Here is an 11,524-nt window from a genome sequence, read left to right on the forward strand (position 1 = left end):
TGCACATTAAAAAAATTATACTTGTGGGGTAAACACAATAATATTATTTCTTTTTAAAATTGATCAAAGCAACAACCAACTGAGATCATATTAAAAGTTTTATTCATAGACTTTGAACCAATTTAATTTAATTTAAACCAGATAAAAATAATGGAGCCCAAGCATGAGGGTTAGGGTCATCACGGTCTTGATTGATTGCAATCAATTGTACTTGTCTGAGTGATTGTGCTTTGTTTAGTTTCTTGTTGATCAAGCAATCATAGAAACACTCGATCATTCTTACTGTTTGGTCATTCTCTGGTAGCTCCCAATGACTGGCGACAACCGAAAGAGCACCTGCACAATGAAACGACCAAACCAATCCAATGAGACCTTGTTGTTTGTTGTTTCCTTTGCCAGAGTGACAGCTACTTAGGACTACTGTATCTGTTTGGATTCCATTGGCAAGTTGTATAATGTCTTCTGCGTATAGTTTGGCTGGTTTACCATCTTCACGTTCAGCCAATGTCAATGATCCTTTGAATAATGTTGATCCCTTCTTTCCATCGGGTCCACCATGACATGCAAAGTGGATGTATCGTAGTATTGTATTCTCTAAAATATCTAGAACATTTGGTAGAGTTGCTTCTGGGCCTATCAACTTATGACAAGTGTATTCAGATTGTTGGAATAGTTGTTCACACATATTCACCTCATCTTGTGCAGAAGATAATTTCTTTTCATCGTCACTTGTATATGGATTACCAACTAATAATACATTCGGTCTATTATTATTATTATTATTATTATTATTACAGTTGTTATTATTATTATTTGAATGTGGTAATTGAGATAGAGTATTTAATAATGATAATGATGGAGTGGTTGATATTGGGAATCTTTCGACAAGATGTCGACCATTTTTATCGATCAATGCAGAAAATGGAACATTGGCCAAGAGTTCACTGGGAACAAATACCACTGTTGTGTCACTTGAATCAGGAGGTAAATACTCTTCGATTTCTTCGATTAATTCGATGTACCATTGTTTTAATGTTCTAGCCAATTTTCTGTTGTTTGTTGATTTTGAGATGGGTGGTTCATCTGATCTAAATGTATAATATTCTTGAATTTCATCCTCCGAATCTCCTTCATCCTCCACTTCTTCTTCTTCATTTTCTTCCTCCTGTTGTCTAGTTGATTTTGGTTGAATTTTTAATAGATTCGCAAACTTTGATGAAAGAGATGATCCATCTCCACTTGACTGAGACTTTTCTTTCTTTTTTTTAACATTATTATCACTATTTTTTGAATTTGAAAAAAAATTACTTGTGAAACCAGAGTTGATTTTAACTTTGATTTTTGGTAATTTTTTGATCTCTATTCTTTCGTGATCAATGACATAGCAATGGTCAGCAACGTATACAATAAATTTCGAGTTGGTTGTTGATGATAGTTTTTGCATTTCATCAATCGAGAGAAGGAGTTTGTTGTTGTTGTTGTTGTTGTTGTCTTTGGTGTTGAGATTAAATCGATTGGCGAGTGTTCGACACATAGTCATTGATCTTCTTTCATCAAATGATAATAGTGCTTCTGTTTTCTGACCCAACTTTAATTGACAATATTCCAACTCTGAAAGAAATGATGGCATCGTGTCTGTGATGCCCAGCAGTTTTTTACCTTGATTGTCATTGATTGAATCACCAAGACGGACCAGCAGATTTTTTTTGCTTTCCAAAAGAAAATTTGCAGCTTGTTCGTACTCTCCTTTATGAATGAGTGATATGGAGACATTAATGAGGGCGAAACTGAATTCCACACTAGTTTTGAATAGCCAGTTCTCTTGTGGTGTGCTGTGTGGAAAGTCGGTGGTGATAAACTTTTCAACTTCTTCTATTGGACGCGTTTCTACTAGAATCCCCAACAATATAGCACGAAGGTCAGCTCTTTCAGAGGGTGATTCGTTTAGATTTAATTCTAATCGTTTCCAGCACTCTTCTTCGGTTGGTTTAGAGAGGTAAAACGATCCGAGATTTTTGTAAGTTTCGGTAACCAATTTGTTTGCCAACTTTTTTGCTTCATCCATCTCTCCATGGAAAGAGTGGACACCAAACATGATGGCATGGGCATGGAGTAGTTGATCTTCACGGTCTTGTGGGTCGGGATTGCCTATCATTTCTTGTGCACATGCTCTTGCTTTTTCATATTGATGTGTATTAAGTAAATATGAAGCCTCGTCGCCGATGGTACACCAACTCGGAAGAGCAGAATATCTTGGAGCCAATCGTCTGAGATAACCAAATATTTTCTCCATCTTATCATTTGGTTTACTTTTATGGACAGGTGTGATATTTAACATCATCTGTATTTCTCCACTGTTCAGAGGCGATTTGTGGCTTTCAATCTCTTGGAGTAGGTCAAGTGCAAGGTCGATTGATGTTGTATAGTCTTGAGCGATGAAAGACACTCTAGAATGGTAGAAATTTCGTTTTGGGTGTTGTGAATAACCCAATACATATCTCATTTCTTGGTGGTACTGGGCCAATTGTCTTTGAAGAAACGATACCTCGGCTTGAGAAATAGTGTATACTTGTTGTTGGATTTTTAAAGTTGTGTTTTCAATGAGGTCGAAAAGGATCTCGATTAGCTGGCTGTCTGGCGAATGATATTGTTGATCATCTTGTTTAATGATGTTGTAGGCCTTTATCGATCCTTGCAATGACAAGTCAACTGCTTCAGGACTAAGAAATACCGATGCTTGAATGAGTCGTTCTACCTTTTGTGTATTTGATTCCAACCTGTCAACCAATTGAAGAAACCTTTGGAAATAGCTTTGACCATTGAAAGTGTCAGACTGACGCTTAGTGCTATTTAGACCAACGACGCTGAAAATAGATATATTCCTTAAAGTTTTATCAGAATTATAATTTTCGTCTGTCCTTCTCAATTCTTCAACTAGAGAATTGATTGTACATAAATCTGCTAATTGTTCTTTTCCTAAAATCTCTTGTTGTTGCTGTTGTTGTTGTTGTTGTTGTTGTTGTTGTTGTTGTTGTTGTTGTTGTTCTACATCCAATATCATTTTGATTTTCTTGGATATGGAATCGGCAACTTGATTGATCTCAGTAATGTCCTTTGATTGCAAAGTAGCATCCAATACCATCAATTCCACCAATATCAACCGGTACAGTGATTTAATATTGTCTCCTATGTTGACCAATTCATTTGAGCCGCCGTCACCACCATTTCCAATTTCAAACCAACGATACCATTGACCCGACTCTAATTCCTTTGTAAACCAAGCATTTTGTGACAATATATCTTGATAGATCAGTTTACTATAGTGAACTGCAACATCGTGATGACCAAGCTCCATTGCACAAAGGGATATGATTGAACGTATTTCGTTTGGGTCATACTCAACGAATTTGGGGTTCATATCACCATTCTCCTCAAAGAACCGAAAGTAGGTGAGCAACTCGAATACCTCTGCGTGGTTATTGTCTCTGTAAGGGGATGCCCACATTTGGGTTGCGCATTTTAGCAGTAATCGCAGAAACTCTGTCAATTGATCGAAACCCACTACTTCATACCATTCTGAGAGTGGAAATGAAATATGATACAGACTCATGCAATCCTCTACTGCTTCCGTATACATATTTTGAACCGAAAACTTGTGAGTGATAAGTTCTAATAAATCTAAAATCTTGATCATCCTTTGATAATCATTCATTTGTACTTCTGTCATCTATATAAATAATAAAAAGTTTTCAACATTATATATTATATATATCTCTTCACTGTTCATAATTTTACCTTTTTCTATATAGTCAATATCTATCTATTTGTAATTACTGCTGACTAATATGATATCTAATCTATTATATCTATCTCTCTCTCTCTCTATCTCTCTCTCTCTGTTTGACTATTGATATGTTTTGTTCACAGCTCTTCATGATACAATAAATAATCAGCTGAAAGATGAACAACTATCAAATATTTAGGTTTAACAAGGAAGAAGATCATTAGGGCGTGACGAAGCAGAGGACAACAAAGGTGGGAAAACCATCAATATTTATTTTAATTTTTTATAAAACTAAAGCCGAGACGATGGTGACAACAACGATCATAAGGGATAGATTGGATAATGAAAAGATGGAAGTAGAATCTGAACAACCCAATTCAATGTATCCCTTACCACCCATAAATTCAGAGCATTGTCCACATTTGAGTGTTGCGTCTTCTAGTATTGGATCGGTGGTTGTGCTGTTGCATTGAGCGTCGTTGCTGGGCGACGCTGAAAAGGTGTAGTATTCGGTCGTAGTGTTATAGGTGATAAAGAGATTGATCGATCCTGGTGTACCACAATGGTTGGACCAAGAGAGACACTTTCCAACCTCCAACGTTACAATATCATCGTCGTCTTCTGAATCCGAGTCACATTGAGTATCGCAATAGGAATGCATCTCTGCCCATTTAGATTGGTCAAATACTGTTGCCTTTGTAACTGAAATACAAAGACCTATCAATACCAATATAGTTAAAATTAAACTTAAACTTGACTTGTTCATTTTTGATTGCATAAATAAATAATTAATTATTTATTTATGCAAATAATTGTTGGATAGATAAGATAGATAATATTACAACAAAGAATAAATAAATAATGAATGGGAATGAAATACTCTTGTTCAAGAGAAAGTCCTTCCTTTCTTTTCCTTTACGATGAGGTACCTAATTAGTTCACGAGATACTTTGAGAGCTCAATGCAGCTCCATTTTCAAATAAATTTCGAAAAGTAAAGGACAACAACGAATGAAGCGGGCCAGAGATCCACACTTTCATTCTCTCTCTCTCTTCTTGTCTCCTACACTATCTGACCTATCTACCTACCTACCTACCTACCTATTCATTATTTAGTAATTTGAAGATACTTTATCTGTGAGTAGTAGTAGAGAAAGATAAGGGTTGTGGTAAATTTGCTGTTGTGTATCATATGATCTTCTTATCAATATATCTATCTTATATTATTTGATTATATATATCTAACTTATCCTTTGCATTATTATATTATTTGTTGATATAAATATTCGGTTGATAACAAAGAATGTTTTACAGACTAGTTTTGAAACGACCTATGATCTGGCTGTTACATTTCCATTTTTGGGTTTATTTAATTTTTTTTAGAGAGGGGATGAGTAAGAGAGAGTGAGAGCTAAAACATAGTTGGTGATTCGGATTGCGTCATTTTCTTCAAACAACCTACCTACCTATCAATCTTTTTTTAAATGTTTTTAAAGTTATCAATCATTAGTAACAAAGCAATAACAACAACTACAGATAATAACAAACAGATAAAGAAGAAAACAACGAGAAGATTTAAAGCATAGCATAACATAGATCAAAAAGATATAAAGATATAGATATAAATATAGATAGGTAGATAGATAGATCAATCAACCAATCAACAAGTAAAGTTAAACAATAATAAGAATGGGTGAAAACGATATTAAAGATGAAATGATGTTTGATATCATTGATGATAACTTTGTAGACACTGAAGAAGATTATGAAAAGTTATCTAGATCTTCTGAAATGGTAAGAAGAAGAAGAAGAAGGGAGCTATAAATACTTACTTACTTGTAAATAAGATAAACATTCATAGTTACTAACTTCTTCTTTTTAAATATCAATATCATCTGATATCTCTCTCTCTCTCTTTATACGTTGTTATTATTATTATTAGGAAATCTATTTAAAGTCAAAACATTTGCTAAATGATTTAGCAAGAGATATGGTCGATGGAAAGAAAGTACTCTTTGTAACAGGTGCAGGTCTCAGTGTACCAAGTGGTTTAGCTGCCTATAGAGGCACAAAGAAAGCTGTATGGGAGAAGTTTGTTACTGATTGGGGTACTAGATCAAAATGGAGAAAAGGTACATATTTATAACAACAAAAACAAAAAGTATCTATCATATATTTCATTACTAATACATCTTTTTATCTTTAAATATCTATCTAGATCCAATGTTATGGTGGAATCATTTTTGGTTAAATACTCATGAAAAGCAGGAATATATTGATGCATTACCTAATAATGGTCATTTGGCTATTGCAAACTTGGTAGATGCTTGCAATGTAAAGATTATTACTCAAAACATCGATCAACTGCATCTCAAGAGTGGTGTACCTGAACCAAAGGTCATTGAGATTCACGGTCGTATCGGTCTCTACAAATGTGTCAAACCTGGTTGTAAATATAGTATGGATCAAAGTATTGATATTGATATTAATAGTTATGGTATGTAATATATATAATATATATAATATCTCTCTATCTCTTTATTTTCGAAAATTGACGACGAAGATACACATCTTTCGTCTGCGTCAAAAAACAAAAAAAAGAAGATATTTTTGAATCGGTTTTTTCGGAACCTCGACTATTCATTTATTTTTTTTGGAATTAATATTAATATTTTAATTTATTTATTTTGTTTATTATTTAATTTATTATTTTAGCAATTAATAATACACAAATGAAATTAGGAAATTTACAAATATCAACACCATTATGTCCAGCTTGTTCACAACCTATATTACCGCAATCGCTGTTGTTTGATGAAGAGTACAAATCACATAATTTCTATCGGTGGGATGACGCGAGCAATTGGATGGACAAGGCTGATGTGGTGGTGTTTGTAGGTACGTCATTTTCGGTTGGTATTACCGACGAGGTCATCTATCGATGCAATGTAAAGAACAAAAAGATGTACAACTTTAATTTGTACAATGAGGAAAACATCTCCAACATGCATCATATTCTCGGACCATCTGAAGTACTCTTACCAATGCTCGAACGAGAAGTACTCCGTAATGCATTCATCAAAACACAAAAACCTCAAATTTGGATACCCAACATGGTCAAAGAGATCACTGCAACAACTAAATTTACAAAATGGTAAAAATCAAAAAAATCAATAGAGAGAGAAAGATTTCCCTCACCACTTGTATCAAATAGTCAGTCAACGAACGCATAATCACCATAACATTTAACATTTATTATTATATATATTGCAAAAAAAAAAGAATAATAATAATAATCGGCAAATACTTTGTAATATTCATAAAGTAGTTCAATAAACAAAACTCCTCCTTTTCCCTCATAAACACAACAAGTGTACTCAACATTTTATTTATTTTATTTCTATGGTTATTTCTACATTGAATTAATTTGGCAATAAAATCCCTTTGGCCAGGTTGGCAAACCTTTATCTCGCAAGAAGAAGGAGGCTTTTAAAAGATACCATCACCAATGATATACGAATACTCGACCAACGAATATTTTCAGATCGGAGAGGGCAAACAGAGAAAAGTATTCATCTGAAGAGACAGGTTAACAGACACTTTCGTAGCTGTCAAGCTCATAAGAAACCTTCCATCAAAGTTGAGCTTCTGCTCAACTAGACGGTTCAGTGACCTCAAAAGGTTAAGTCACCCCAACATACTCTGTTCTGAGGACTATCGCGTGACATTGGACTACGAAATCTTCATCACCAAGATGATGGAGAATAGATCGTTTGCAGTATTTCTCAAAAAAAATCCTTCCTATTATCAAGAAGAAACACGGCTACATGCGTCAATGCTACAAGTTTTACAAGGTTTGGCTTACCTTCACGATAACGATATGGTTCATGGTGAAGTGAATCTAAGTAACGTTCTTGTATCTGCAGACTATACTTTAAAGATTGCTGGTATGTTTTTTTTTAAACATTGGATTGTATACACACAATCTATTCAACTATTAAATCTACTAACATATAGCGTTCTATGATTGATTAGATTTTGGAAGGTTTAAATTTGATTTGCATCTGGAGCTGAACAATTCTTAAATGGACCCACTCTCTCCGAACTTGACGGACATAATACTCATATTGGACCAACCAAAACGAATGATCTATGGGGCACTGGTATTACAATACTATACCTTTGTTGTGGTGTTTATTATAGAGAATTTCAATATCAATTCCACCAAAATAATCAGTCCACAATTCTTGAATCCCGGTCCGTATCAAATATTGATGGTTATAAATTAATCCCAAAGGTATTACATTGTAATAATAATAATTAATCCAATCCAATACTTTTGTTTTATTAATTCATTCATTCTCTTATTTCAATAAACCTCTCCAGCTCCAACATCTTATGAACGATTAGTGTATCTCATTATTTTAGTGGCATTCATAGCCAATTTAAAGTTTAATTTTTTAAAACTGGAAGAAATATCGCCACTACCTGACATTATCTGGTCTAGGGTGGGTCCTTGGTACGAACACCCAGACAATAACAACAATTATTAAAATTATACAAATGGTAAAAACAAAAAATAAATATATTTATATTTGAAATGTGTTTTATGTTTTATTCTTTCGGTAATTAAGATATGATTAAATAATTATTAATTTAATTTAATATCGATTGGGTTGGGGTGAAAATTAATTGATTCCAGAAATTCAAAAAAGGTCTAGAAATCTTTGATTAAATAAATAAATTAAAAAAAAAAGGGAAATGAAATGATTAAAGATTGATGGTATGGTTGAAAGAAATGAATAATTGCCTATTATAAAATTTCCATCAAAAAATATTGTTGCTATTGTTGTTTGTGTTGTTGTTGTTGCTGGAATATATAAATATATAAATATATAATCGATTTGTTTGTTGTTTTTTTTAAAAATGATTAATGATTAAATATTAATTATTTGATTATTATTATTTTCTTTTTTTTTTTTTGTTTCTATCTCTCTAACTATTATTATAAATAAAACTAGTAATAATAACTAATAAGATTAAAACACCCAGAGTAGATACAGCAAATGTGGCAAGACGACGACAAGTTTCTCTTGCCATTCTTCTAAAAGCACGATACATGCTATGATGATCTTTGAATGTGAGGAGATGCTTGTTCTCTTCGAAATCGACAGTGTCTTGGATGAGGGTTTGGAGGATCTTTTTCTGTTCATTGGTCATCTTCTTTTTACCCTTTCTAAATTGGATCGAACGGAGATAGATGAGGAGGGGAATGATAAAATTGGCAATCGAACTGAAAAAGATGGATGACCAATTTGAGATTTTGTTGAGACCGTCACCCGTCATGAACGGGATGACAATGAGCCATGGCAACACGACAGCCACAAAGTTGGCGGCAGACTTGGGCATCAAGTCGTTTTGCATGAGATTGTAACGGACAATAATCGAATAGACTGGGATCGAACTGGCCAACACTACAAATGGGAAGATATAGACACAAATCTTTGAAAAGATATTAGCCTCTGGTGATGAATTGATAACACTCAAAATATCAGATGATGATGGCATATGACCAAATGACAATGCTCCAAATAATCCAATCACTACAAATACTGCTGTTGACAATGATGCACTTCCCCAAACTGTCTTGTTAATATTTACTGTTGGTTTCTAAATAAAAATAAATGGAAAATAGTAAAAAAAAGAATATTAATATTAATATTAATATTAATATTTTTTGGGTGACAGTTGTTTGTTTTGTTTGATTCTACTTACAGCTTCATTTACCCAACTTGGAATAGTAGTAACATAAGCATAATTAAACATTACATTGCCCATAATTTGGGCCATACCAGGCCCGTCACCAAATGTTGGCATATTGTCTACATTGAGACCGTGAATGATAAACATGATGACCCATGAAGACGTGATGGTAAACATGAGACAGACGGCACAAATTTGGACGATAATGTTGTCGTCGAGATTGAGGAAACCGAGTGGAATGATGAGCACGAGTACCACTAGATACCCGAGTGTGAAAAACATGTAATATTCACTGTTGAACGGTGAACTGTTTGAACTAGCAACAGTCTCACATACCCATCGTACATGTGGGTATGCTTCCAAACCACACGTCTTTTTAAACATGAAAATAAACATCGAATCCATTACCTGTGCACAAATAATAATCGATGCTACATTGGTCGCTTGTAACGCTATATTGATAAATACTTGTGCAATATAATATCCCCATTTACCAAAATAAAATCTAACCAACATTGTAAATTCTACTCTCAACTAAATAAATAAATCAAATTAAACAAAATATTAATATTAATATTTATCTTCCAATTTTGATTTAGTTTATACAACATACTTGGAATCTTGGATTACCTGGAATAGATGCCATAGATTCAATCATGAATAAACCAGCCAATGTACTTAACAACATAATGGCTGCAAATCCTAGTATAGTCCTAAATACATATTAAATTAAGTTAATCACTATTTCTTTCAATCTTGATATATTTCATTCATTCATCCATCTCATCCATCTCATCCATTCATCCATCTTTCATCATTCAATCTTGTAAAAGTATCTATCTTTTGATTAATTAATCTTGATATTTTTTTGATTTGACACAACTTTGTCCAAGAACAAGAAATTTCAAAAAACAGCAGAGTATCGTGCATCTGCAAGATAATTAACTTTGCTTGCATCTTCTTTTTACTTTTCTTCTTCTTCTTCTTTCTTCTTTCTTCAAATATCTTTCTCTCTCTCACTCTCTACTTGTACACAAACCAAGAAGAAGAGAATGAAAATGAATGAATGATGTAACTATGAATGAATCGAAATCGAAATCGGATGCTATAAGTTAATTTGTGACTATACATACAATAACCAACCACCTTGTTGAAATTGTAAAGCAATTCCTACCATACCTGGACCTGTCATATTACCTATAAGCAATGATATAGATCCAATTGCACCACTAAAAGTTAAGGTAGTAATAGGTAATAATGATAATGATTATTATTAGTATGACTACACAGCCATTGTCGTTGTTGTGCTATGTTCATATCTTACATTGTTTTATGACCAAAAGAAGATTTAATTTCTTGGTCATGTTTATCTGATACTGCTGGGAGTGGATAAGTGTCATCAAGATAGTTCTCATTGATGGTGATATCCAATCTTTCGCTATTAGTCGAGTAGTTCATTACCAGAGGTTCAGACTCTGTTATAAACTGTAAGTTCTTTTGTTTACCCATATTCTTCTTCTTTTAATTGTACTAGTCAAATGACGACGACGACTGGGGAAGGGATGGGATGGGATAGGATGGGATGGATTAAATTATTATTATGAATATTATTATTATTGTTATTATTGTTATTTTGATAGCTCGCCTAATCTAATCTAATCTGGTCTGGTTGTTGTGAAAAAAAGAAGTATATAATGAAGGAGCGAGGGTATTATAATATAATATATGAATAATGAAATATGCTGGGGTATGAATGTGTGTACAATTGTTAAGATGAAGATTCTTCTTAACAAATCTAAAATGCAAGTTGCTGATTGCTACTGACTACTGTGACTGTCTATGTCTATGTTTTTTGGTAGTGAGATGTGGGTACTGAAGATAAGTGTGTGCGTGGGTGTGTAGGTAGGGGAGGGGAGGAGAGGAAGGAGGGCGACTGTGAAACTATCTGTGCCTGTCTAATTACTACTACAACTACAAC

General features: G+C 33.5%; 3 protein-coding genes across 3 annotated transcripts; 1 reads left to right on the forward strand and 2 right to left on the reverse strand.

Moving 5' to 3' along the window:
• Positions 1-127: 127 nt before the first annotated feature.
• Positions 128-4,550, reverse strand: DFA_06724 (uncharacterized protein; the record flags this gene model as incomplete). The annotated part of the gene is made up of 2 exons (XM_004356896.1): positions 128-3,727; positions 4,077-4,550. 2 exons carry the CDS (start codon positions 4,548-4,550, stop codon positions 128-130), a joined length of 4,074 nt encoding a protein of 1,357 aa, XP_004356950.1.
• Positions 4,551-5,472: 922 nt separating this feature from the next.
• sir2E (NAD(+)-dependent deacetylase) lies at positions 5,473-8,107 on the forward strand (the record flags this gene model as incomplete). The annotated part of the gene is made up of 6 exons (XM_004356897.1): positions 5,473-5,577; positions 5,726-5,915; positions 6,002-6,280; positions 6,499-6,731; positions 7,538-7,730; positions 7,989-8,107. The coding sequence occupies 6 exons, from the start codon at positions 5,473-5,475 to the stop codon at positions 8,105-8,107; spliced, it is 1,119 nt and encodes a 372-aa protein (XP_004356951.1).
• Positions 8,108-8,770: 663 nt separating this feature from the next.
• On the reverse strand, positions 8,771-11,055 carry DFA_06726 (uncharacterized protein; the record flags this gene model as incomplete). The annotated part of the gene is made up of 6 exons (XM_004356898.1): positions 8,771-8,782; positions 8,815-9,453; positions 9,559-10,080; positions 10,160-10,259; positions 10,680-10,775; positions 10,871-11,055. 6 exons carry the CDS (start codon positions 11,053-11,055, stop codon positions 8,771-8,773), a joined length of 1,554 nt encoding a protein of 517 aa, XP_004356952.1.
• Positions 11,056-11,524: the final 469 nt, after the last annotated feature.

Source organism: Cavenderia fasciculata, assembly GCF_000203815.1.
Source record: "Cavenderia fasciculata unplaced genomic scaffold Scf_EJPB12P01AWP9W-5, whole genome shotgun sequence".
In the NCBI taxonomy this organism is placed as follows: Eukaryota; Evosea; class Eumycetozoa; order Acytosteliales; family Cavenderiaceae; genus Cavenderia; species Cavenderia fasciculata.